Below are 25,316 nucleotides of genomic sequence, written 5' to 3'. Positions count from 1 at the left end.
ATTTATTTGCAATTTATGGTGGAAAATAAGTATTTGGTCACCTACAAACAAGCAAGATTTCTGGATCTCACAGACCTGTCACTTCTTCTTTAAGAGGCTCCTCTGTCCTCCACTCGTTACCTGTATTAATGGCACCTGTTTGAACTTGTTATCAGTATAAAAGACACCTGTCCACAACCTCAAACAGTAACACTCCAAACTCCACTATGGCCAAGACCAAAGAGCTGTCAAAGGACACCAGAAACAAAATTGTAGACCTGCACCAGGCTGGGAAGACTGAATCTGCAATAGGTAAGCAGCTTGGTTTAAAGAAATCAACTGTGGGAGCAATTATTAGGAAATGGAAGACATACAAGACCACTGATAATCTCCCTCGATCTGGGGCTCCACGCAAGATCTCACCCCGTGGAGTCAAAATGATCACAAGAACGGTGAGCAAAAATCCCAGAACCACACAGGCGGACCTAGTGAATGACCTGCAGAGAGCTGGGACCAAAGTAACAAAGCCTACCATCAGTAACACACTACGCCGCCAGGGACACAAATCCTGCAGTGCCAGATGTGTCCCGCTGCTTAAGCCAGTACATGTCCAGGCCCGTCTGAAGTTTGCTAGAGAGCATTTGGATGATCCAGAAGAAGATTGGGAGAATGTCATACGGTCAGATGAAACAAAAATAGAACATTTTGGTAAAAACTCAACTCGTTGTGTTTGGAGGACAAAGAATGCGGAGTTGCATCCAAAGAACACCATACCTACTGTGAAGCATGGGGGTGGAAACATCATGCTTTGGGGCTGTTTTTCTGCAAAGGGACCAGGACGACTGATCCGTGTAAAGAAAAGTATGAATGGGGCCATGTATCGTGAGATTTTGAGTGAAAACCTCCTTCCATCAGCAAGGGCATTGAAGATGAAACGTGGCTGGATCTTTCAGCATGACAAAGATCCCAGACACACCGCCCGGGCAATGAAGGAGTGGCTTCGTAAGAAGCATTTCAAGGTCCTGGAGTGGCCTAGCCAGTCTCCAGATCTTTGGAGTGAGTTGAAAGTCCGTGTTGCCCAGCAACAGCCCCAAAACATCTGGAGGTCATTCACTAGGTCCCCCTGTGTGGTTCTGGGATTTTTGCTCACCGTTCTTGTGATCATTTTGACTCCACGGGGTGAGATCTTGCGTGGAGCCCCAGATCGAGGGAGATTATCAGTGGTCTTGTATGTCTTCCATTTCCTAATAATTGCTCCCACAGTTGATTTCTTTAAACCAAGCTGCTTACCTATTGCAGATTCAGTCTTCCCAGCCTGGTGCAGGTCTACAATTTTGTTTCTGGTGTCCTTTGACAGCTCTTTGGTCTTGGCCATAGTGGAGTTTGGAGTGTTACTGTTTGAGGTTGTGGACAGGTGTCTTTTATACTGATAACAAGTTCAAACAGGTGCCATTAATACAGGTAACGAGTGGAGGACAGAGGAGCCTCTTAAAGAAGAAGTGACAGGTCTGTGAGATCCAGAAATCTTGCTTGTTTGTAGGTGACCAAATACTTATTTTCCACCATAAATTGCAAATAAATTCATTAAAAATCCTACAATGTGATTTTCTGGATTTTTTTCTCATTTTGTCGGTCATAGTTGAAGTGTACCTTTGATGAAAATTACAGGCCTCTCTCATCTTTTTAAGTGGGAGAACTTGCACAATTGGTGGCTGACTAAATACTTTTTTGCTCCACTATATATTGCATTTTTATATGGACACAAACGTTCCTACAACATTCCCATGAAATGTCTACAGCATTAATATATTATGTTCTGAGAACATGGCAACCATGTTCTGTGTCTGTTTGCTGGGACATTGATGAAATATTATCCTAACCCACAGAAAACTGTACATATGAGTGTTCTTGCAACATTCTAACTTAACATGTCTAGAACATTCATATCTTAAGTTTTGAGGACATCGTAATCACATTCTGGGTAAGTTCTATTTGATATTAAGGGAACAGTCTCTTGGAAATGTTCCTTGCACATCACAGGAACATTCCTATGAAATTGTTAGTTAATAACCGAATGAGACTCTTAAGGGATCCTTCTCTAAAGTTGTGGGAACATTTGTTGTTAGTTGGGAGGGTCAACCCATTCAGAACGGGAAGTTGTCAACACAACACAAAGAACAGTGGGTTTTCAGTTCAACCACTTGTAAAGATCTCCTCCAGATCAGTATCTTTTAACATCCTCTGATCCATAGAGGGATAATTCCTGGCCAGGACATGGCCCTGGTGATGCTGGTAAGAAATCTCTCATCTGAAACTTGGAGAAATTCAAGCTGCCAGTAAACAGTCATTTACTCTCCTCCCCCTTGTTGGCGTTCCCTTTGGTATGTGCAAACAAGCACAGTCAAAGTGCAAAATACAATGACCCCAAGTACAAACCATTTTTTCTCATTTGAATGGGGCTACATGAGAATCTGGCATAAGCAAGTCCAAAGTAAGTGTTTTAAAAGTGAATGATAGGGCTGATAATGGTATTAAAAGCTTTCAGGCTCTTATACATTTGATTTTGTATTTAAATTGTGGTACTGGCACCCGCCATGACTTAGAAATTAATCATGGTGGTTCCCCCCTAATGCATCTCCCCCTCTTTATGACAGAGCTGCATCAGATATGCCTGACATTCTTCACTCTGTGTTTCCCCAGCTGTGAAAGGGGAACACAAACAAACGCTTTGGGAGGAGTCCTCACTAGCCCACAGATATTCCATCATTATGGCTACCACGTTACCAGTGGTATTTTTGGAGCAGAAACAAAGAACGTTCTTCACACGGGTTTCCTTGCCTCCAAAGTTCTGCTTGTTTTCTTTTAGTCGACTGTTGCTGTCTGTTTGCAATGTACGGGAGGCTAGATGTAGGCCTACTACTTCAGACAACATATGACTTTGAATTAAAACAGGAAATAAAAAGCTATTCAACTGTGACATTGCTTTGTACCTCAGGACAGAGTCATTCCTGAAACAGGATATGAACTTCAACCTTGCAAGCTGAAATATGTCAACTGAGGGTACACAGATCCACCTAACACAAGAATAATTCTGTTGACTTTGAGGTTAGCCTTGAAGATTTTCATAATGGTTTGTGAGGACAAAGTTAGGGCCCCATTCCTGGCCCATACAAGACTCACCTTGGCAAGACACTCAGTTTAAGTGGTAAAATATACTCTCTATCAACTGAAATCTCGTCCAGGGAAATACCTGGCACAGGTGGAATTCTATGCAGCTTTAATGAGTCACCTCGAGCTGAAACATATAACCTCCCCACCCCTGTCTGTGTCTCTAACTTATAAGTCATTAATTAAATGTGAAAATGTACCTAGTTGTGAAGGCATTGGCTGTGGCTAGATGTCAATCTCTCTATGCTAATTTAATGTGTGAAAACTGTAACTCAGTGGAACATATCTGCAGAGAAACCCGGGACCTTTGACAAATGGAAATTAATGGGCCATGGCACTCAGGTTAAAGGAGGCTTGGTTTACAGCCCCCCAACATACTCTCTCCCTATTTGCTGTGCTAAATGAATATGCCTGTGCATGGCACTCTCTGAGAGGGATCCAAGGGGCTCAATATATATCTGACCCATGTCTGCAGAATCCTTGCATACTATTTTACAAAGAGCCTTTCAACACTGCACTCCTCAGAGAGACTGTCTGAGTATTGGGTTCTAAACCAAATGCAGTATACTCTCATTAACCCTATTGACTGACTGACTGAAGTCAACATGGCTTGTTTTGTGCGTTAAATGCTGTTTTGTGCGTTAAATGGTAGATGTGATTTTGTCCAGACAAGAGAGAGCACACTACCACTGATAACACATGTAAGATTCCTAGGTCGCGCTGTACTTTTGAAGTCTTGCCTAAGGCCTTTTCAGCTACTGGCTCTGACTGGTACAGTATTTTCAAACCTGGCTCAGAGGACTTCTCCCCAGATGTAGAGTGCCGGAAGCACGACAAGAGAAAATGTTTGCAGGTTGGACAGGAATTTGACAGGCTCATGATTTCATTCAAATGTGTTCCTATGCTATATAAAGTTTGGTGAGATATGTTACTTAATGTACTGTATCTACAGTATATTCTTTACTTTCCAAGCAGAGGTGTCAATCCAACACACTGTGAAGTTTCAAGTCCATTTAGTGTGAGGCTCTGAGGCTGAGTGAATGGCACGTGCAACTCAAAAGCATTTTCATTCCCGTTTTCTCCCATGGGATCTCTGACTTAAATAAACAATCATACACAACAGTCCAGTGCAGCTCAGCTCCTCCCTATGCAGCCAAGGAGGGTAACCGGACATTCCATACACACAGGGGGGCGTTACTTTACGAGATCAGCAGACCTGATAGACCCTCGCTATCATCTTCATTAGCAAAGCTTGGCTGTGGTACTAGTCAAACAATGTTATTCTCATGATTCAACCTGTCAGTCATAGGCTACTCATGTCTTGTCTCATTTATCTTAGCTGTTGCCATACACAACATACTGTAAGCCAAAAAGAATGAGTTCTTCATCAGCTATAACTCGGCTGGAGTATTGCAGCTGTCGGACACCCTCAAGCACTGGTCAAGCGTGAGGATCCCCAGCTGATCTCCATGTATTCCAGGCACGCTGTTGTTTTGGGCTCAGAAAAAGCCAACACAACCTTAGTTTGCCAGAGGATGAAATGATGGGAGCCAGTGGTGGTAAATGACCATGAAACAGTTAGTTAACCCGATGCACTCTGAGAATGTTCATTATTTATAGTGAAAGGGAGAAACCTAGTCTGAATGCATCTTCTGCATTTAACCCAACCCCTCTGAATCAGAGAGGTGCCAGGAGCAGCCTTAATCAACATCAGCACCCAGGGAACAGTTGGTTAATTGCCTTGCTCAGGGGCAGAATGACAGATTTGTACCTTATCAGCTCAGGGATTTGATCCAACAGCCTTTTGGTTACTGGCCCAACGCTCCCACCTGCCAGGCAACCTGCTGCCCATGCAGTAAGGATTCAAGACACCTTGCATTTAGCCTACATAAACACCTTAATCTTCTAAAGATGTTCAGATCCCTCTAAAAAAGTTAGCAAAAGCTTTGAGTTACAGAGGTATGTAATTATCAAGAGTTATTTTAATTCTTGGATTCCAAGCAAACACATAATTATACCACTTTAGATTTTTTTTAGCTTGACTTCAATGGTAGGGAAACAGAAATGTAGGGTTCTGCAGCTGTAAAAAGCTACCAGGACTGAGACATAGTTGATACACTAAGTCCAACTAAAATCTGACTACTCTCTATGTTCTGCAACTTGCACTTTAAAATCATATTCATGTGTGGATTTGATAATAGGGGAAACATTTGTTGTTTTCTAAATATACAATATAACATTTTCATACACTGATCATTCTAGGAGTGATATACTTCTCATCTTTAATCAAAGAAGGATTACCTCTAAAAACAATAGTGTCTAAACTCAAAAAATAGTTTGTGACGATTTTCATCAAAGCAATGCCACTGCAAATCTAGCATGCCACCACAAACTTATTTTTACTCCTTCACACCGAAAATACTATAAGGACAATAATGGGCACCGAAGATCGAGCTCAGAATATAATACTAAAGGACATAGAGGCCGTGCAGACACAATACAACTTTACTGTCAATAATAGTGTTGCTATTCTCTCATAGTCCTGCTGTGATGATAAGATCTGCAGTCTGTCACTATTTGGAATGCAATATTAAAATAAATGTGCACAGTACAAATAGACATAACTTTGTTCTGACAGTCTTGCAATGCCGGGTAAGAATTGAGATCAATGTTGCATATATTGCAGCTGTAGTGTATACTGTATCTCTGAGCGGGAGTTATATTAATGAAAACAAACCATCATGGCATATTCACAGTGTGATGAAAAGTTTAAAGGACGAACGTTCAACTGAACCCTGACTTCTGAACCATATGTCTTAAAGATCACTATTCTGAGTCAGTGTGAAAAAAAAGCAGTTAGAGACAAATGTGGAGCTATTATGTTCTCTGCCAATTATTATTATACAAGGAGCTCTCTGGTACAGCATGGTCTGGCTTAGCCCTGCAGGATCATCAGAACATCTGAATACTACCTGTCACTCAAAGCCCATGGCACATTGACCACACTGACTAACTACACTGTCAGTCTGTCTGGAGACTGTGCTTACTCATGATTACTCTTAGAACAATGAGTCTGGAAATACAAGTTTGTCAAGATTTGCTCCACAAATGGTAGGCACCATCCACTATCCTACACTCTGTTATTGTGGGACTTAAGCCCAGTATTACTATCTCTAACTTCTCCAATAAAACCATATATGAATATATCAACCTATTTAATTTGCTGTGATAACAATTTCCAGCCAAAATCCAAAGTGAACAGAATATGATAAAAAGCTTGGATTAATCTAGAGGTTAATCTCATAGGGTTTGGCCTGAACAATTGGCGTAGCGACGTAGTTGAACTTTACAAACCTAGGCAGGTGATGGAAGGAGAAGACGATCTTAAAAATATCCTCAGAAGATTCTTGGTGAGGAAAAAGAGAGACTCAAGAAAGGCCTATGCTTCTTTAAGTTTTCTGTCTGGCTTTGTACATTATGATAAGAAATACAGTACATTTGCACACTAATCACAATTTGTGATTAGACCTACTTAATGGACTTCGATTTTGTTCTCCCAATATCAACTTTGACTGTTCGGGTGCTTCACAAATGGCTCTACTTTTGGTCAATTGTGGCAAATTTGTATCTGTTCAGTTATGGTTAGCCTTCAATGCTGTGGATAATATGAGGGATTGTCAAACAGATCAATTAATTGAATTATTCATGTTTCTCTAATTTCCCAACTTAAACAGTTGCTAAAAAAAACCTGTCATGTACTGTTGGGCCATTTAAAGTTTTCATTTAACTTGGCAAGTCAGTTAAGAACAAACTCTTATTTACAATGACGGCCTACCCCAGCCAAACCCTAACGACGCTGGGGTGATTGTGTGCCGCTCTATGGAACTCCCAATCACAGCCGGCTGTGATACAACCTGGAATCAAACCAGGGTCTGTAATAACACCACTAGCACTGAGATGCAGTGCATTAGACTCCTGTGCCACTCGGGAGCCCACAGTAAGCCTTTCCCTGTAGATAGTTTTTTATGATTACTATTCATATATCCATCTTGAACAGTCTAAACAGCAGTGACAGTTCTCTAACATGAGAACTACACAGCTACTGTAGACTGTCAAAGGGAGCAGGTGGGCTGTTGAAATACAATCTCACTTGGGTATCCCATGGAGTCTGTCTGGCTTAAAGAGTTAGCAGGGAGGCTACTTAATACATTATCTGGCTCTTCTCTCTCAGATTGTGAACAATGCCTCGAGGGGCTGGTTGACCTGAGTTTTTCACCAGCAGTACCTCTTCACTGACTGTACACTTGACCTGAGCTAATACAACACCTCACAGTAGGACAATTTCAACACAAATGCTGATGGAAAGAAGCTGATGTAAGCCCTGCAGACAGCTCCATGAGTAACACTGGGCACTGGCACGGTTGTATATGGTTCAGTATCCTGGGACAAAATGACAAAAAAACAACAACATTAAACACGATTTGAAATCAGCTCAGAATGGACAATCTCAATACATTTTACATACTGGACTGTATGGTCCACAGCTAACATGCTGTTTCCAAGCAGTTTCTAAAATACACCGAAACAACTGTATAATAATGTGTCAACTCCATAAGGGTAAATGCACATTTTTCTCACAGTTCCTCTCCATCTTCTCGGGATTGTGTCCTGCCCAAACAGCAGCACTTTAGAAAACTGAACCTAAGTTTTGAAGGGGCTGTGCTTTCCTCCCCATCAAATCCTTATATAGGCATATCAATGGTCAAATGCCTGAGAGCAGCGAATCACCGGAGCAGATCCATTAAAAAAATATATGGCAAGGGGAGATGCCGTCTCCAAAAAAGTATTGGATGTCCAAAGGAATTCAGTCTCCACCCCCCCCCTGTCAAAAAGTACTTATTTGACAGGGCACAGTCAGAAAGAGCTTGCACTCCCATCAAGGTTCAGTAAGGCACATACGCTCAGTCTCCTTCCTCGGCTCTCTTTTGGAACATTTGGTGGAGCCAAGCAGCAAAATAAGCAGCCATGGATGCCATCAAGAAGAAGATGCAGATGCTTAAGCTCGACAAGGAGAATGCTTTGGACAGAGCTGAGGGAGCCGAGGGAGACAAGAAGGCAGCAGAGGACAAGAGCAAACAGGTCGGCATTTTATTTGGAAAATCGAAATGATCCTAGAAAAAGCACCCGAATACCCGTGGCTCTGTGCGCCACTGTCTCTTAATATGGACCACCTCTACAATGTGGATGTATCACTTTTACGGATCATTCAAAATAAGGAGTATTTTGAATGATCCGAGGATCTGAGGAGTATGTATATATATATACACCAATAACTTTTCACAACTGGTAGGCTAATTCGTGACGTGGGTATGAATTATTGGAATCAATTGTCTATTTCACTTATTGATGGGTGGATGGAGTTGTATTACTGTAGCCTTATACATTCTACAACAAAATCGTGAATAAAAAATAACTGTAGGGAAATTATAAATGGGAATAATAGAAACATTACTGTAATGGTGTATATTGCTATTGAGAAACATGTAGCCTATACTTTCAGAATAATTGCAATATGATTATCACTTCTTTCAGATGCTCTATTCAACTAAATAAAATGTTGTCCTTTGTACATGTGTAGTTAGAGGATGAAATAAGTGAGTTGGAAAAGAAATTGCGGATCACCGAAGATGAGAGAGATAAAGTGCTTGATGAATTCCAAGCCGCCGAGGAAAAATTGCTGAGCGCCGAGGAGGTGGCCACCAAGGTATTTTGTGTGGCTCGCATGATTTTCCCTAACTTCTCTATTCTCTCTCCCTTTCGCTGTCCGTCTGCGCTCTTGTACCTTGTGTGCGCTCACGCCCTCTGTTTCACGCTGATTACCCCTGTGAAACTATCCGCACTAAAACACACCTCAGCTCGAGGATGACGTGGTAGCTCTGCAGAAGAAGCTAAAGGGAACAGAGGATGAGTTGGACAAGTACTCTGAGTCTCTTAAGGATGCACAGGAGAAACTTGAGCTGGCTGAGAAGAAAGCTACTGATGTAAGTAAAGGGCACAAAATCACATTCCTGCACACTGCTTCCCACGTCTTTTCTGTCTCACAGATCAAATTGTAAAACTTGTAAAATGACAGTGCAACGTGAGAGGCCTTTATTCTGTCTCATTATTTTGTTTAAAGTCCATTCTCAGATTACCAAATGTAGGTAATGTCCAGCCCTATGTCTATGGGCCAACTGGAAAGTAACCTATTATGCTATATGCATAATATTTTAATCACATAAACGATCATGATATAGTGCCAGATATTGTTGAACTGTCATTTTATATATTTTGTTGATGTTTGTTTGCCTGTCAACTATCACAAGTCACCTAAGTCATATCAACCTTAAAAACAAAAGTGTTTCAGTTTTCTTGTGTTTGAATGTCTCCACATTTGAGATGGCCTACATATGATACCCCCATGCTATATGCTACATCAATGTAAGACAGTAAATCAAGTTCTCCTCTACAGCTCCTTAAGAGGGGACATTTATGAGTGGAAACTGAATTAGTTAAATGTGCCGTTTCCAAGCAGAGAGCGAACACAGAGCAGCGCAGGGATAAATATAGCTCACAGCTTTATATGGTCAATGGTCAAGTGAGACTGAAATGACTTATTTGGGCTGTTCTTGCAACAGACTACAGTAAATTCGATTTTCCTCTGAACATGTCATTTTTTGTTCCTATAATTAATGTTTTTAGGTCAGTTGAGATAAACCCATAGGCTACCGAGAGTGTAATTTGGCTTCATGTATCGACATTTTTAATTAGGGAAATACTACATAAAATGGGAAACTATGTCGAATGTGTTCATGTAGATTCATGCGTGACACAATGAGCTGCATCCAGGAGCAGAAGAAAATGATAAAATGCATTGGCTGGAGTTGTATGGCATGATAATCTAGGTAGAGATTAACAACAACCAAAAACAGCAATAATCAACAAATGAAGAGGTTATCAAATGAAACGTTGACAACTGATTTTAATTTATTGAAAGTGTCCATAGGGTAGCCTACATCTCAGTCGACTGAAGGAACTTCCTATGCGCATCTCCTTTCCGTTATCTGCGTTGATGGAAATCTTATTTTCAATTACGCCCTATGAACTGCCTTGTTCAGGGGCAGAACGACAGATTCAATCTAGTCCAACGCTCTAACCACTAGGCTACCTTTCGCCCCAATATAATATAGTTGAAAAACTGGTGAAAGTCAATTAATGGAAGACATTCGACATTGTGCTTCATCTATCTTATGTTTTCATATCACTGCAAATGAAAGAAAATAGATCAGGAAAGAAACCACTTGTTGAACTCCTTGAGTAAGATTCTACCAATGCATATAGAGGGCCTCCTCCTGGGGCTATTTAGGAACTACAGTCTGAAAATCTTTTCAGTCCCATGTGTACTTTATAGATAATAGCAGCAGATGGTGCTATATGCCAGTGCACGGTAGCCTACCTGAGGAACGCTTATAATAACAAGGCGTGCCCTTATCATTACTGTATGTCTACCATATATACACTTTCTATTGTGACCAAATGTTGTTTAACCATTATTATATTACGAAAACAACGACATCAATATTTGTTTGTATACGTGTCAATATATTTTCGTTTGTTGTAGCCTTGGATTTGGCTATGAATATATGGTTACTTCCGGTGTAATGTTCAGTTATTGCTGTGTGCGTCCTCACAAAACGACTCGAGTATCGCGGGCAGCCATCCTCGTACATTCCAGGGCGTCGTTGTGCTCAATGTCCATTCCAAGGAAAGTCTTAACGTAGTTTTCTTAGCAATTTGACATAATGGCAGGTATAACATCTTTGGAAGCGGTTAAACGGAAAATAAAAACCTTGCAACAGCAGGCTGACGGTGCCGAAGAAAGAACTGAAAGACTACAGAGAGAATTGGGTTTGGAGAGGAAAGCCAGAGAATCAGTAAGCATGTCATAAAATAACTGCAAAGCTGTAAAATTGCTTCAAAATATGTATCAAGTGCAACAATGATATTAATTTTGCAATGTTGAATGTCCGATGGATTTGCACAGGCTGTACAAATGCATGGTGATGCACGCAGCACACTGACATAGCGGAATTTCTCCGACATCCCGTTGTGGTGTTTGGTAGCTAACAAACTAAATGTGTCATGCTCATTGCTGACAATATGCCAACTCTTGACAGATTACGCGTTTGAGACCAATTGGATGATTTCCTAAAGTATAAATAGTGTTCAACTGTGGCGGTAGAGGACTTCAAGGCCTTTTGATGGATTTAAATTATACTTTGTAATCATGCTTATTTTGTACCCCGTGAATATTTGTATCTTAATTGATGGACATGATGTAACTGTTGCCACAAGCTGTTCTTGCAGCATTGTTAGGCCTACATTGTTTCATGGTACTGCATCACCCCCAATATGTTCACTTCCTATGCTAGGCTACTTATTGCACACACTTTAGTATATATTGTTACCTAAAGATTACATTTGAGTAAATTATTCTCTTTGACACAATTGCAGCACAAAGTTTACTCAACTCTTTTTGAAACTCTTTCACTTAAGCAGGAAGGAACTTCAAAATAAATGCTGCAACAGAGCTGAGGAACACCAATAACAGACTTAATACTGTCAGTTATGTTTGAAACAAGGTTTCTGTTATAAGGACAAATAGTTGTGACATGTTCTAAAGAACAGGGGGCCAGACTCTGGCCTATAGAAACAGGAAATGCAGCCTATAATGCATTTTCCATTTGGAGGGTTAATTGCCCGCATCAACATGGACAGTTATATGTCTAGGTTATTGGTAGTTTATTTAAAGGAAACACTTGTGGTTTGGGGTGGGGTTTGAAAAGCCACTAGATGAACTGATATTTATCTTAATTTCACTGGCTAGTTTCTATATCTCCATTCGCAACATGAAATGGACTTTGATCCTGCACACCACTCTTACAAGTCTTGGTATGTGAGCAGGCTTCTGAGTGGTTGATCAGGCTTCTGAGTGGTTAATCAGGTGTAAAGACTGGGTAATGCCACTGCACATACTCATAAACCAAGGTCAGATATGGTTGTCTTTTGGTTTCCATACAAAAAGTGTTTTTAAGATTTAAAATAAGTAGCCTTCTAGTGCGTATAGAAACAAAAAAAGAATAGAGGAGCGGCTGTCCCTAGCCATTGTTTCTGCTATCAAATGTTCCGTTTTATTACCACATATAAAAGCATACCTGTAGCATTGTAGCTGAATTTCACTTCCTCTGTATGAAATGTCTTGAAAAAAAAATATATATAGTGCGATGGTTACATAACTTAATAGTACTGAAGGTAAGATAATTAGCACATTAAGGGGGAAAACTTGATAGTAAGTCACACCACAACAGGTCACCAGTCAAATAAAAAAGATAGAGTAGCCATTTTGTGACATGAAAGCTGAACTTAATCGAATCTTCAGTTTTGGTCCACTCCTTCAGTGGTGTGTGTGTGGCCTTTGGCAGTGTAAACTTCTGTGGCACACAATGACTGCAGCAGGCTCCTGGTTAATGTCCCCTCTGGGGTCTCATAATGAGGCTAGGTATTCAGCCTGTGCCAGCCAGGAGCATTGTTCTCATTACACACAGTGTGTGGAGTGCAGCACAGCACAGGGGAATCCTCCTGGGAAGGCCCTCTTCTCTCCCCAACAGATGCCACTGCCGTTAGGTTGACGGATGCAGAAAGCACCACTTAAATAGTAATTACACAGACCGCTCACTTATAAAACGCACAAGACACTAGTGGAAAAGTCACCAGTGTTATTGATGTTGATATTTGTTTGTGTGTCCTTGAGAGTACTGTGTGTTTGTCTGTCTTAACCTGCATCTTGGGGCAAAATGTATTTAGACAAGTTCTTCTCTCCTAGGCTGAGGCCGACGTCGCTTCCCTTAACAGACGTATCCAGCTGGTTGAGGAGGAGTTGGATCGTGCTCAGGAGCGTCTGACAACTGCCCTGACCAAGCTGGAGGAGGCTGAGAAGGCGGCTGATGAGTCTGAGAGGTGTGCACTTATTGAGGACAGGGAGTTAGACTAGAGTAGACTGTTTCCCTTGCTCCTTACTGTATTTGGAGTTGTTAGGGCCTTTAGACTAAGGGCAGCTTTAGCCTAAGTCATGACTGGCGGTGCCACTGACCAATTTCAACAAACACAAGCTGTTTGTCGAGACTGAGGTCCTGAATAAATGGGCCGTGACGCGAGGCCTTGTTTCCATTCCTTTGTTTGGTGTATAAACAGCCCCTCTGTGCTGCACAGCCCAGTGCCTGAACTCTATTGAGACTGTAGGTCAGACCCTGTGTGGGCTAGGCCTGCCCTGTCATCCCCAGTGCTACAGCAGTGCAGTATTTTCCCCATCAGTCCCATAAGAAAGCTGTCAGGCCAGGCCTTGACATTGAAAGGGCATATTAAAGATTCACAAGCAGCCAGCCAGTCTGGATGTGCACTGGGCATACACTGCCCACCCAAGTTTAGTCTTAGACTCAAACTATTGATCTGAGTCATTGAGTTACTGCGCAGTGCTGCTATGAGCCTAGGGATGGGACTCTTTCTAATGTCTACTGCCTGTCTCTCCCTTCCCTGCTCAGAGGCATGAAGGTCATTGAGAACAGAGCCTCCAAGGATGAGGAGAAGATGGAGCTGCAGGAGATCCAGCTGAAGGAGGCCAAGCACATCGCCGAGGAGGCTGACCGTAAATACGAGGAGGCGAGTCTCTCAGCTGCTGCAGTTGTTGGCTGCTGTCCAGCTGTCTCTGCAGCCCAGCCTCCCCACACCCTTCCTTTAACCTACAATAACATAATGGCACACACACATGATTGAGTCCACTTTGTAAAGCAAACATGGTGATTTAGTCATCTCTACCCTGACATACCCCAATTCATATAGGGTATATGTACAGTACACAGATGTATTATGTGTGTGTTTGTATATATACACAGACTTTTTGTGTATAGAGTAACTCCTTGGTGTTCTGTGCCTAAAGGTTGCCCGTAAGCTGGTCATCATTGAGAGTGATCTGGAGCGTACAGAGGAGCGCGCTGAACTTTCAGAAGGGTAAGATCTAATGCTAACAGTAACGCTGCACTTAATTAACATGCATGGCTGGAGTTATTTAACATTCTACTTTAACACCACGCCTGGCTCAAAGTTTAGTGTTTATTTTCAACATGTTGCTCACGCTCGTTGTTGCATGTACTATTAATTTGCATGTGTTCCATGTTTTGAATGGCCGTGTCGTTCGTCACATCCACTAACAGACGGATTCGAAGATCGGAGGACGAGCTAAGAGTTTTGGAACAAAGCTTAAAATCACTTACAGCTTCCGAAGCAAAGGTACTGCAGACTAACAATATATTCTGTTAGACCTATCTTTATAGACTTGTGCTACCTCTTGTCACGTTCATTCACTCTGCTGAATGACGCCTCTTACCTCTTTGCACCTTGCTCTGCTCTGCTTTGCTATATTTTCCTTTGTTTGGTCTTACGCTCGGGATATCCTAAAACTAGAACCTTTTACACCTCTAACCTGGCAGGGACTGTGCAAGAATAACATCTTTCACATGCAGTACTAGCCAGTAGTCTTAATCTGACCAAATCTGCATGCTAAAAGGCATTTATGAAAGTTTCTTTGTAGTCTACTCTCCACCTCTGTTAATATTGTCACGTTCCTGCTGTGTTGAGGTACTTTGGTCTCCTTCCTGTAGTTCCGCTAGTTCGTATTCATTTTGTTTTATTTATTCTCCTCTTTCCTGCTCTCCCTCTTTCCTTCCTGCTTCCATTTCTCATTGGTGTCTCAATATCCCCCTCCATTTCTGCACACTTTTCTCTGGACCCTCTGCACCTTCTCCCTTCTAACACCAGCAAATGCTCTGAGCTTGAAGAAGAGTTGAAAACTGTGACCAACAACCTGAAGTCACTGGAGGCCCAGTCTGAGAAGGTAGGTAGTCTGCTGCTGTGTTCAGGCATGCTGTCCATACCAGCTTCTCCAGAGCCATGCTGGAGAATGAATGGATGGAAGGAACCTAAAGAACCATTTACAGCAACACTTTGTTCTGGCATACAAATTGCCTTGGTCTAAGATTAGTCTAACTTTGTACTTTCTGCAGATGTAAGGCAAATGGACCTTCCAGTATTTTTTTCTGTCAATTGAATATAAACCTATTGTATCATGGTAGAACTGTATTATGATAAATTGTCATTAGATGTAAAATCTTTGTTTTATATAACATGTAAAGTGAGTGTTTTTAGACTTTGTATCTGTCTCTGTACTGTAGACTGGTGGGGGTGTAGCAGTTATCTGTGGGTAAATGCATGACCCTTTTGGTCCACAGTACTCACATAAGGAGGACAAGTATGAGGAGGAGATGAAGGTCCTCACCGACAAGCTGAAGGAGGCAAGTTTCACAACCCCCCCCCCCCCCCCCATATGTACAGACTTTGGCCAGAGGCCAGGCTATTTCAGTGCTGTAGGTGTTGTAGGCCTTAACTATCACAGTATCACTCACAGTGTGAACTTTAAAGACTTACTGATTCTTAAGATCCTGTCTGTCTATTACAGGCTGAGACTCGTGCTGAGTTCGCTGAGAGATCAGTAACCAAGCTTGAGAAGACCATTGATGACTTGGAAGGTATTACGTTTTTGCAGTTCATTTCAAAACTGTACTTTGATCTGTTTGGAGTAGGCCTACATTATATAGTGTCAGTTGGTCTCATTCATGGCCATTCGGTGAGTGTCTACTTTTCAAATCTCTTCTAGAGGAGGAAATCCTCTTCCCTTTTTTTGCAATCTAATCTTTGCTACCTCTCATTTCTGTTATTATCGGTGTCTTTTGAGTATCACGTACCCCTTATTGAGTCAATCTACTTTTGGGTTACAGCTGAGTGGCAATTACATTGGTAGTTGGACATTTGACAGGTCTTCCTTGTCACTCTATATTTAAGATTGTTCATAGATTGGGTTGCTTTTGCCTGTATCTGCAACAATGAAGTTGCATTGCATCTGCTCAATGAGAACGGGTTATTAGTCACGGTAAGGGAAATGCTGCCCTACAGCTGCTGATTCCTGTTTATCATCCATCTGTTGATTTAAAGAATGTCTCATGAGGCTGTCATAGTAATTAGTAGGGCTGAGGAAGCAGCCATATGGTAATGGAATCTCTGACATGAGATTTTCAAGGGCCAGCTCCAGTAATATATTCACTATTTCTTGATGATGCTGAAGAATTTATCATGGCCTCATTCAGATTTCTGTTCTATCCTCTTCTAGTATAACATATTTTCCTTTTCCACTCTGTCCATCTCTCTCCCCCTCCCTCTGGGGTCTTGCTGATGACTTGGACACCCTTCAACCCCCCCTTCCCACACACCCCTCCATTTCTGCCCCCACCTCCTCCCTTTTGGTGCACTTGGTCCATGTCCCAATAGATGAGTTGCATGCCCAGAAACTGAAGCACAAGGCCATCAGCGAGGAGCTGGACCACGCCCTCAATGACATGACTTCCATGTAATTCTTCAACTGTGCTGCCTGCTTGTGCCTCTGTCGCCTCCTTGCACCTCACCTCCCCATTGTCCAGCCATCACACCCTTCTGTTCTGTCTCTGATGTTCATCTGTCTGCTGTTTTGTGTTCATACAAAATAAAGTGGTTACTGTTAGAAAGCAGCTATTTCATTTTTATACACAAGGTAGTCTTAAGGTCGTAGTCAAGGGATGGGCTTAAGGGTGAGTGTATATTGTCTGTAAGTACGGGCCAATTATGTGGTAAGTGTTTAAGCTCAGTCAGTGGTTTCCTCTCACACTAACTTGCGTGTGGTTGTGAGGACATTCTCGCCATGATAGTCAGTAACCATTTTAGCAGCACAATGCGTGAGCCTAGAGACTTGTTTTGTATGAACAGAATACAGCATGGAGGTTCTTTGTTTACTAATTTGGACTTTCATTTTGACCATATTGTATTACTTTTTACATCCTCTTAATTCTTTTTGTGTATTTGAAATGTACATTGTTCAACCAACAAAATTAAAGTCTTAATTTCAAAATATTCAGTATATTTTGTCAACCCTTAATGCATGCGAGGTGTCTATTGAAATGCATTACAACTCTTTGTATTTCAATGTGAGCCTTTTACTGGGTCTTACATTGAGAAACACAATGTGCTTTGTTTCTTTTCTGCACCTTTTCAAGTGTAGCTCACTTGTATCTACTACTAACAAGGTTTACTTCTGTGTGGAAGAAAGGCCGCCTTGAAGTTCCTTTTTGTTCTGTGATAACCACAGTTGAGGGTGAACTGCACAATCTGGTTGCTTTTGGAAGGTGGGTTTTTGTCCGGTGTCCCTTTGGCATCTGAGCAAATGCAGACTTTGTCAATCCAAATCTGTATGACAGAGTGGTTTATTCAAGTGACTCTTCTCATGACTCCACGGAAAGGTCTTCATGTGATCAGAGAAGTTTGGTCTAACCTTTTGTGTTTTGAGGTGGTTGAGTAGTTGCCATACGTTTTCTGTATTCCTCAGTGGGGCATTGTGGCTCTAGACTGCTGTGGCTCCAGTAGCGCTGGTGTGTTGCTAAATGTGTCACTCTTCCAACAGAATCTTTGTGTTGTAGTAAAATAAAAGCTTACATAGAAGGAAGTTTCTGTTATCTCAAGCGCTCTAATAAAACTAGGATGCCTTGATGTTATTCAAGATTTCCTTGTTTTTATATCTCAGAAAATCATAATTTATTTTATTTAACCAGGTAGGCCAGTTGAGAACAAGTTCTCATTTACAACTGTGACCTGGGCAAGATAAAGTAAAGCAGTGTGACAAAAACAGAGTTGCACATAAACAAACGTTAGTCAATAACACAATAGATTTTTCTATGTACAGTGTGTGCAAATGTAGGGAGGTAGGCAATAAATAGGCCATAGAGGAAAAATAATTACAGTTTAGCATTTAATACTGGAGTGATTATTGTGCAGATGATGATATTCAAGTAGAGATACTGGGGTGCAAGAGGGTAAGTAGTAATATGGGGCTGAGGTGTGCTTTTACAGATTGGCTGTGTACAGTGATTGGTAAGCTGCTCTGACAGCTGATGCTTAAAGTTAGAGAGGGAGATATGACTCCAGCTTCAGAGATTTTTGCAATTTATTCCAGTCATTGGCAGCAGAGAACTGGAAGGAAAGGTGACTAAAGGAAGTGTTGACTTTGGGGATGACCAGTGCAATATACCTGCTGGAGCGTGTGCTACGGGTGGGTGTTGCTATGGTGACCAGTGAGCTGAGATGGCGGGGCTTTACCTAGCAACGAATTTTTATAGATGACCTGGAGCCAGTGAGTTTGGCAACGGATGTGTAGTGAGTGCCAGCCACAGAGCATACAGGTGACAGTGGTGGGTAGTATATGGGGCTTTGGTGCTAAAACAGATGGCGCTGTGATAGACTACATCCAGTTTGCTGAGTAGAGGTGTTGGGGGGGGGCTATTTTGTAAATGAGATCACCATAGTCAAGTATCGGTAGGATAGTCAGTTTAGCAAGGGTATGTTTGGCGGCATGCGTGAAGGATGCATTGTTGCAAAGTAGGAAGCTGATTTTAATTTTGGATTGGAGATGCTTAAGGAGAGTTTAGTCTAACCGGACACCTATGTATTTGTAGTCATCTACATTCTAGGTCAGAACTGTCCAGAGTAGTGATGCTAGTCAGATGGGAGGGTGCGGGTAGCGATCTGTTGAAGAGCATGCACTTAGTTTTACTAGCATTTAAAAGCAGTTGGAGGCCACGGAAGGAGAGTTGTATGGAGTTGAAGCTCATTTGGAGGGTTGTTAGCACAGTGTCCAAAGAAGGGCAAGATGTATACAGAATGGTGTCGTCTGCGTAGAGGTGGATCAGAGAATCACCAGCAGCCAGAGCGACATCATTTTTATATTCATACATGCAGTGGGGAGAACAAGTATTTGATACACTGCCGATTTTGCAGGTTTTCCTACTTACAAAGCATGTAGAGGTCAAATTTTTTTTATCATAGGTACACTTCAACTGTGAGAGATGGAATCTAAAACAAAAATCCAGAAAATCGCATTGTATGATTTAAGTAATTAATATGCATTGTATTGCATGACATAAGTATTTGATACATCAGAAAAGCAGAACTTAATATTTGGTACAGAAACCTTTGTTTGCAATTAAAGAGATCATGCGTTTCCTGTAGTTCTTGACCAGGTTTGCACACACTGCAGCAGGGATCTTGGCCCACTCCGCCATACAGACCTTCTTCAGATCCTTCAGGTTTCGGGGCTGTCGCTGGGCAATACGGACTTTCAGCTCCCTCCAAAGATGTTCTATTTTCCATTGGCTTCAGGTCTGGAGACTGACTAGGCCACTCCAGGACCTTGAGATGCTTCTTACGGAGCCACTCCTTAGTTGCCCTGGCTGTGTGTTTCAGGTCTTTGTCATGCTGGAAGACCCAGCCACGGCCCATCTTCAATGCTCTTACTGACGGAAGGAGATTGTTGACCAAGGTCTCGCTATACATGGCCCCATCCATCCTCCCCTCAATACGGTGCAGTCGTCCTGTCCCCTCTGCAGAAAAGCATCCCCAAAGAATGTTTCCATCTCCATGCTTCACGGTTGGGATGGGGTTGTACTCATCCTTCTTCTTCCTCCAAACACGGCAAGTGGAGTTTACACCAAAAAGCTCGATTTGTCTCATCAGACCACATGACCTTCTCCCATTCCTCCTCTGGATCATCCAGATGGTCATTGGCAAACTTCAGACGGGCCTGGACATGCGCTGGCTTGAGCAGGGGGACCTTGCATGCGCTGCAGGATTTTAATCCATGATGGCGTAGCGTGTTACTAATGGTTTTCTTTGCGACTGTGGTCCCAGCTCTCTTCAGGTCGTTGACCATGTCCTGCTGTGTAGTTCTGGGCTGATCCCTCACCTTCCTCATGATCATTGATGCCCCATGAGGTGAGATCTTGCATGGAGCCCCAGACCGAGGGTGATTGACCGTCATCTTGAACTTTTTCCATTTTCTAATAATTGCGCCAACAGTTGTTGCCTTCTCACCAAGCTGTTTGCCTATTGTCCTGTAGCCCATCCCAGCCTTGTGCAGGTTTACAATTTTATCCCTGATGTCCTTACACAGCTCTCTGGTCTTGGCCATTGTGGAGAGGTTGGAGTCTGTTTTCAGTGTGTTGACAGGTGTCTTTTATACAGGTAACGAGTTCAAACAGTTGCAGTTAATACAGGTAATGAGTGGAGAACAGGAGGGCTTCTTAAAGAAAGACTAACAGGTCTGTGAGAGCCGGAATTCTTACTGGTTGGTAGGTGATCAAATACTTATGTCATGCAATAAAATGCAAATGAATTTCTTATAAATCATAGTGTGATTTTTCTGGATTTTTGTTTTAGATTCCGTCACAGTTGATGTGTACCTATGATAAACATTACAGACCTCTACATGCTTTGTAAGTAGGAAACACTGCCGATTTTTGCAGGTTATCAAATACTTGTTCTCCCTACTGTACATACATGCATACAGGGGCAAGATGCATTTAGTGCATTGGACTGAACATTTCTTGTAAGTAGGCCTACTGCACACATGTAGCTCTTATTCAACTTTCCCTCATTTATTGGGTCTAGCCTTAAGGGAATAATGGTTCTTACAGACTTATTGAAGGTCTAGGTTTTTAGGCGCATCATGACATTACACATGTTGTTAAAACAAATGGAGCTGCTTAGGTGAGTGTAATTTGGCTTAGTACAATATAGTTAATGTAATGGTTTGATCGACAGGTGGCACATGTTGGGTTGCTATTGAACAGGTAGAGTAAAGAGAAGGACAGTGTCTAAGAGTGTTTGAAATAAGTGAGTTGACAAAAGGATGGCAAGTATGATTGACCATTGCAATGTTGATGACATGACGTCTGTAATTTGCAATATTCTTTTATAGTTGAAAATTAAAATATTTTCATGTGGAAAATCCTGGGAATCTGACATCAGGTAGTGGTCCTCCATACAAGGCTGGAATTTAAACTTTTATACTGCCTTAGATGCACCTGTAAGACTTTAAGCAGGATCCGTACATGCCTTCTGGTTCTGGAAGGTATATTTAGGCAGTGCGTAGAGCCCACTAGACAAGTGTCTGGCAATTTATTACTTGTTTGCTCAATTATCCACCCAAGAGAGATGTTCAGAGGCATTCTACCCATCACTTCTGCTGTTACTGCTCCACTGTTCTGTGGAGAGTAGACCTTCTATACTATATAATTTTCAAACAAGGTAATGTATAATCGGGTGCGAAGTGATCCCACATGAAGCTTTCTCTTGAGCTCTCTAGTCTGGTACTGCACTGATTTCCTTTCTTCTTTCTCTTTCCTACCTGCTTTCCGACTGCCAAGATCATCTCTACCAGCAACTTGAGAAAAACCGCCTTCTCTCTAACGAACTAAGAGTGGCCTTGAATGAGGACTAAACATAGCGTGAATGTTTCATCTATTTAAGTAATGAGCTTATTTATGTACAGTATTGCAATTGTGTGTATGTGATGCTAATAATTCTGGAGTTAAGTGTTACTGCTGGAGTAACAAGCCAGCAGCATACAGTACCAGTCAAAAGTTTGGACACCTACTCATTCAAGGGTTTTTTATTTTTTGTATTTTCTACGAAAAATAGTGAAGACTCACCTATGAAATAACATGTATGTAATCATGTAGTAACCAAACATATATTTTATTCTTCAAAGTAGCCACCCTTTACCTTGACAGCTTTGCACACTCTTTGCATTCTCTAAACCAGCTTCATGAGGAATGCTTTTCCAACAGTCTTGAAGGAGTTCCCACATATGCTGAGCACTTGATGGCTGTGTTTCCTTCACTCTGTGGTCCAACTCATCCCAAACCATCTCAATTGGGTTGAGGTCGGGGGACTGTGGACGCCAGGTCATCTGATGCAGCACTCCATCACTCTCCTCCTTGGTCTAATAGCACTTACACAGCCTGGAGTTCTGTTGGGTCATTGTCCTGTTGAAAAACAAATCATAGTTCCACTAAGTGCAAACCAGAAGGGATGGCATATCGCTGCAGAATGCTGTGGTAGCCATGATGGTTGTGTGCCTTGAATTCTAAATAAATCAGTGTCACCAGCAAAGCACCCCCACACCATAACACTTCCTCCTCCATGCTTCACGGAGGGAACCACCAATGCGGAGATCCTCCGTTCACCTACTCTGCGTCTTACAAAGACACGGTGGTTGGAACCAAAAATCTCCAATTTGGAGGACCGATTTCCACCAGTCTAATGTCCATTGCTCGTGTTTCTTGGCCCAAGCAAGTCTCTTCTCCTTATTGGTGTCCTTTTAGTAGTGGTTTCTTTGCAGTAATTTGACCATGAAGGCCTGATTTCACAGTCTCCTCTGAACAGTTGATGTTGAGATGAATTCTGAAGCATTTATTTGGGCTGCAATCTGAGGCAGGTAACTCTAATGAACTAATCCTCTGCAGCAGAGGTAACTTCCTTTCCTGTGGCAGTCCTCATGAGAGCCAATTTCATCATAACACTTGTTGGTTTTTGCAACTGCACTGTAATATCTTTTAACAGTTCTAAATTTTCACAATTGACTGACCTTCAGGTCTTAAAGTAATGATGGACTGTTTCTTTTTGATTATTTGAGTGGTTCTTGCCATATGGATTTAGCCCTATTTGTTAAAAGACCATCTTCTGTATACCACCCCTACCTTGTCACAACACAACTGATTGGCTCAAATGCAGTAAGGAAAGAAGTTCCACAAATGAACTTTTTAACAAGGCACGCATAATAATTTAAATGGATTCCATGTGACAATCTCATGAAACTGGTTGGCCGAGTGTGCAAAGCTGTCAAGGCAAAGGATGGCTACTTTGAAGAATCTCAAATATAACACATTTAGATTTTTTTACACTTTTTTTTGGTTACTACGTGATTCCATGTGTTATTTAATAGTTTTAATGTCTTCATTATTCTACAATGTAGAAAATGGTAAAAAGAAAATCCCTCCATTGAGTAGGTGTGTTAGCTTTTGACTGGTACTGTATAAATCTGGGATTATCTCTCATCTGTATATTTACTGTATACTGTATACAACCAGGTAGTATACACAGTATTGTTAATTGTCCATGTTTAGAGCATGGGGAAGGCTATGCTGTAAAAAATATTTATTTCCTGCATGTTTACTGCCATAGCATAGTCACAGCATTTTAGTTTTTCTCTAAAACTGAAAGTGTCTTGCTTTTGTTAGCTAATTATGTAGACCTAACCGTACGATATACTTCTTTTGCATGTTGTGTGATGGTAGCTTGGATTTTAATATTTTGTTTTATTTGGTGTCTAACAGAGAAACTGGCACATGCTAAAGAGGAGAACCTTGATATGCACCAGATGCTGGACCAGACTCTAATGGAACTAAATAACATGTGAAAACCTGGTTTACCCACTGGTTTGGGCTTCTTGTATTTGCACCTTGCTTGCCATGAGCCCTCATTCCATTCCATGCCCATGGTGAGGAACACATAACCAGATGCTTTTCCTTTTGCACCGTCCTGCTTTCAGTGGAGCTCAACGAGGGAGCAGAACTAAGGGAAAGGTACAACATTTCCCTTAATGAAGCCTAAAATGAGAAACACTTTTTTTGTTTTTGCCAGCTGATTTATAATGTCAGCATTTTAATCATTGACATTAGTTCGCTTTTGACGAGTTATCAGGTGAAATGACGCATCATTTGCTACAAAGGTTGTTTTTGGGTCATTCCACTAATTCGGTGCCTTTTGAGATGTGTAACTTGGTGGGACAAACTTAGTTTCACCCAATTTTAACATTCTGTCATAAAGAACATATGTTCAACTTAATGAAAAACAAGTTCTCATCTTAAGGTAAAAAAAACACAATTTAAATGACTAAGTGCCATATAAAGTAACAAGGTTGACCGTAACGGTGGACAATTTTCATCAAATATTCCATAAATTCCCATGTGACAGGGAATGGAAGGTTGTGTTCAACAGGGAGCGGCAATCGAATGCAAACTTCACAAATAGTTAACATTTGTAGCCTGTATAGTTAACAGGGTTGACGTGTTCTGCTTAACCCACTCTGTTTTCCACAACAAAACACCAGGAAATGGCCAAAAGAGTAGAACAAGCTCACCTGCTTATACACTGATTTGACTATTAGATGTTCCAATGTTTCTTTGGATATTTTAAATATTTTTTTAAGGACTAGTTTCACCATATTAAAGAGTTCAGGTAACAGGGTTGATCTTAAAATGAGGGACAGTTTTATTTGTTTTTCCTTTAAAACTAATGATGGTGAAAACTTGAAGACAGTCTGGGGTTAGGTGGGTTAGTCTTCCTCAGTCAGAGGGTTCACAGTGGGACTTGTCAAAATGCTGGATTTAGGCACTTAGGGCAAGTCTTTTTGTGTTCATCTGAATTCTCCATGTAGTCTATTTTGTGGTGGAAATTATTGAATACAACAGGCTTTTAAAATGCAATATTGGTGCACTATTTCTACTTCAAATATTGAAGGTAGGCAAAAGGCACTCATTTCGTGGAACAACCCTTTTTATCGGCATTTGATACATTGAGTTTATATACTAACATTATTTTGATTGTTTGGTGCCAATATTAAGCCCTGGCTAGAAAGGGATCTACTTACACTCCCAAAGTATATTTATTTTTCTTTTGAGCCTGAAACTCTTCTCAAAATGCATGGCACCATTACCTTGCAAAATGCATTCCTGATCCCTGTTCTTGTTTTGTTTTTGTTTTTTTGTCTAGAAATGACTCCATCATATGTGATTGTGCCTCGCATAAAATTATTGTTTTATTAAATGTAGATGTTTTAAATGTATATCATATCTGAAATGAAAATAAATAAAACCACAGTTTGAGATTTGTGTATTTTATATACTGTATTGTACAGTATCTTAACATTCTAGTAAGTTTCCATTGATCATATTGTAGAATGTATTTTAAAAAAAAGAAGGGCTTTTAACTAATTTTAACTAATATTAACCAGAAGTTCATATTTTCAGCTTTCATGTAGAATTGAGAAGATGAGGGTAATAAAGTGGTCCCCTTAAACACTGCTGCATTATCAACCTGGT

At 41.3% G+C, this 25,316-nt stretch overlaps 1 protein-coding gene across 19 annotated transcripts; it reads left to right on the top strand.

Annotated features, from left to right (window-relative positions):
• Positions 1-8,059: 8,059 nt before the first annotated feature.
• Positions 8,060-25,100, top strand: LOC135524386 (tropomyosin alpha-1 chain-like). 19 transcript variants are annotated; one of them, XM_064951874.1, is made up of 10 exons: positions 8,060-8,286; positions 8,786-8,911; positions 9,063-9,188; positions 13,070-13,203; positions 13,785-13,902; positions 14,180-14,250; positions 14,454-14,529; positions 15,528-15,590; positions 15,755-15,824; positions 16,621-17,235. In XM_064951874.1, exons 1-10 carry the CDS (start codon positions 8,173-8,175, stop codon positions 16,701-16,703), a joined length of 981 nt encoding a protein of 326 aa, XP_064807946.1. In that variant the 5' UTR covers positions 8,060-8,172; the 3' UTR covers positions 16,704-17,235. The 19 variants fall into 19 exon arrangements, with proteins under 19 accessions (XP_064807946.1, XP_064807940.1, XP_064807945.1 ...); XM_064951873.1 differs by lacking the exons at positions 14,454-14,529; positions 16,621-17,235 and adding exons at positions 15,058-15,133; positions 23,550-25,100 and having other exon boundaries at positions 8,061-8,286; XM_064951875.1 differs by lacking the exon at positions 14,454-14,529 and adding an exon at positions 15,058-15,133 and having other exon boundaries at positions 8,061-8,286.
• The last annotated feature ends 216 nt before the right edge of the window (positions 25,101-25,316 follow it).

The sequence above is a fragment of the Oncorhynchus masou genome, chromosome 31, assembly GCF_036934945.1.
Source record: "Oncorhynchus masou masou isolate Uvic2021 chromosome 31, UVic_Omas_1.1, whole genome shotgun sequence".
NCBI lineage: Eukaryota > Metazoa > Chordata > Actinopteri > Salmoniformes > Salmonidae > Oncorhynchus > Oncorhynchus masou.
This window is presented reverse-complemented; position numbering and strand designations above follow the sequence as displayed.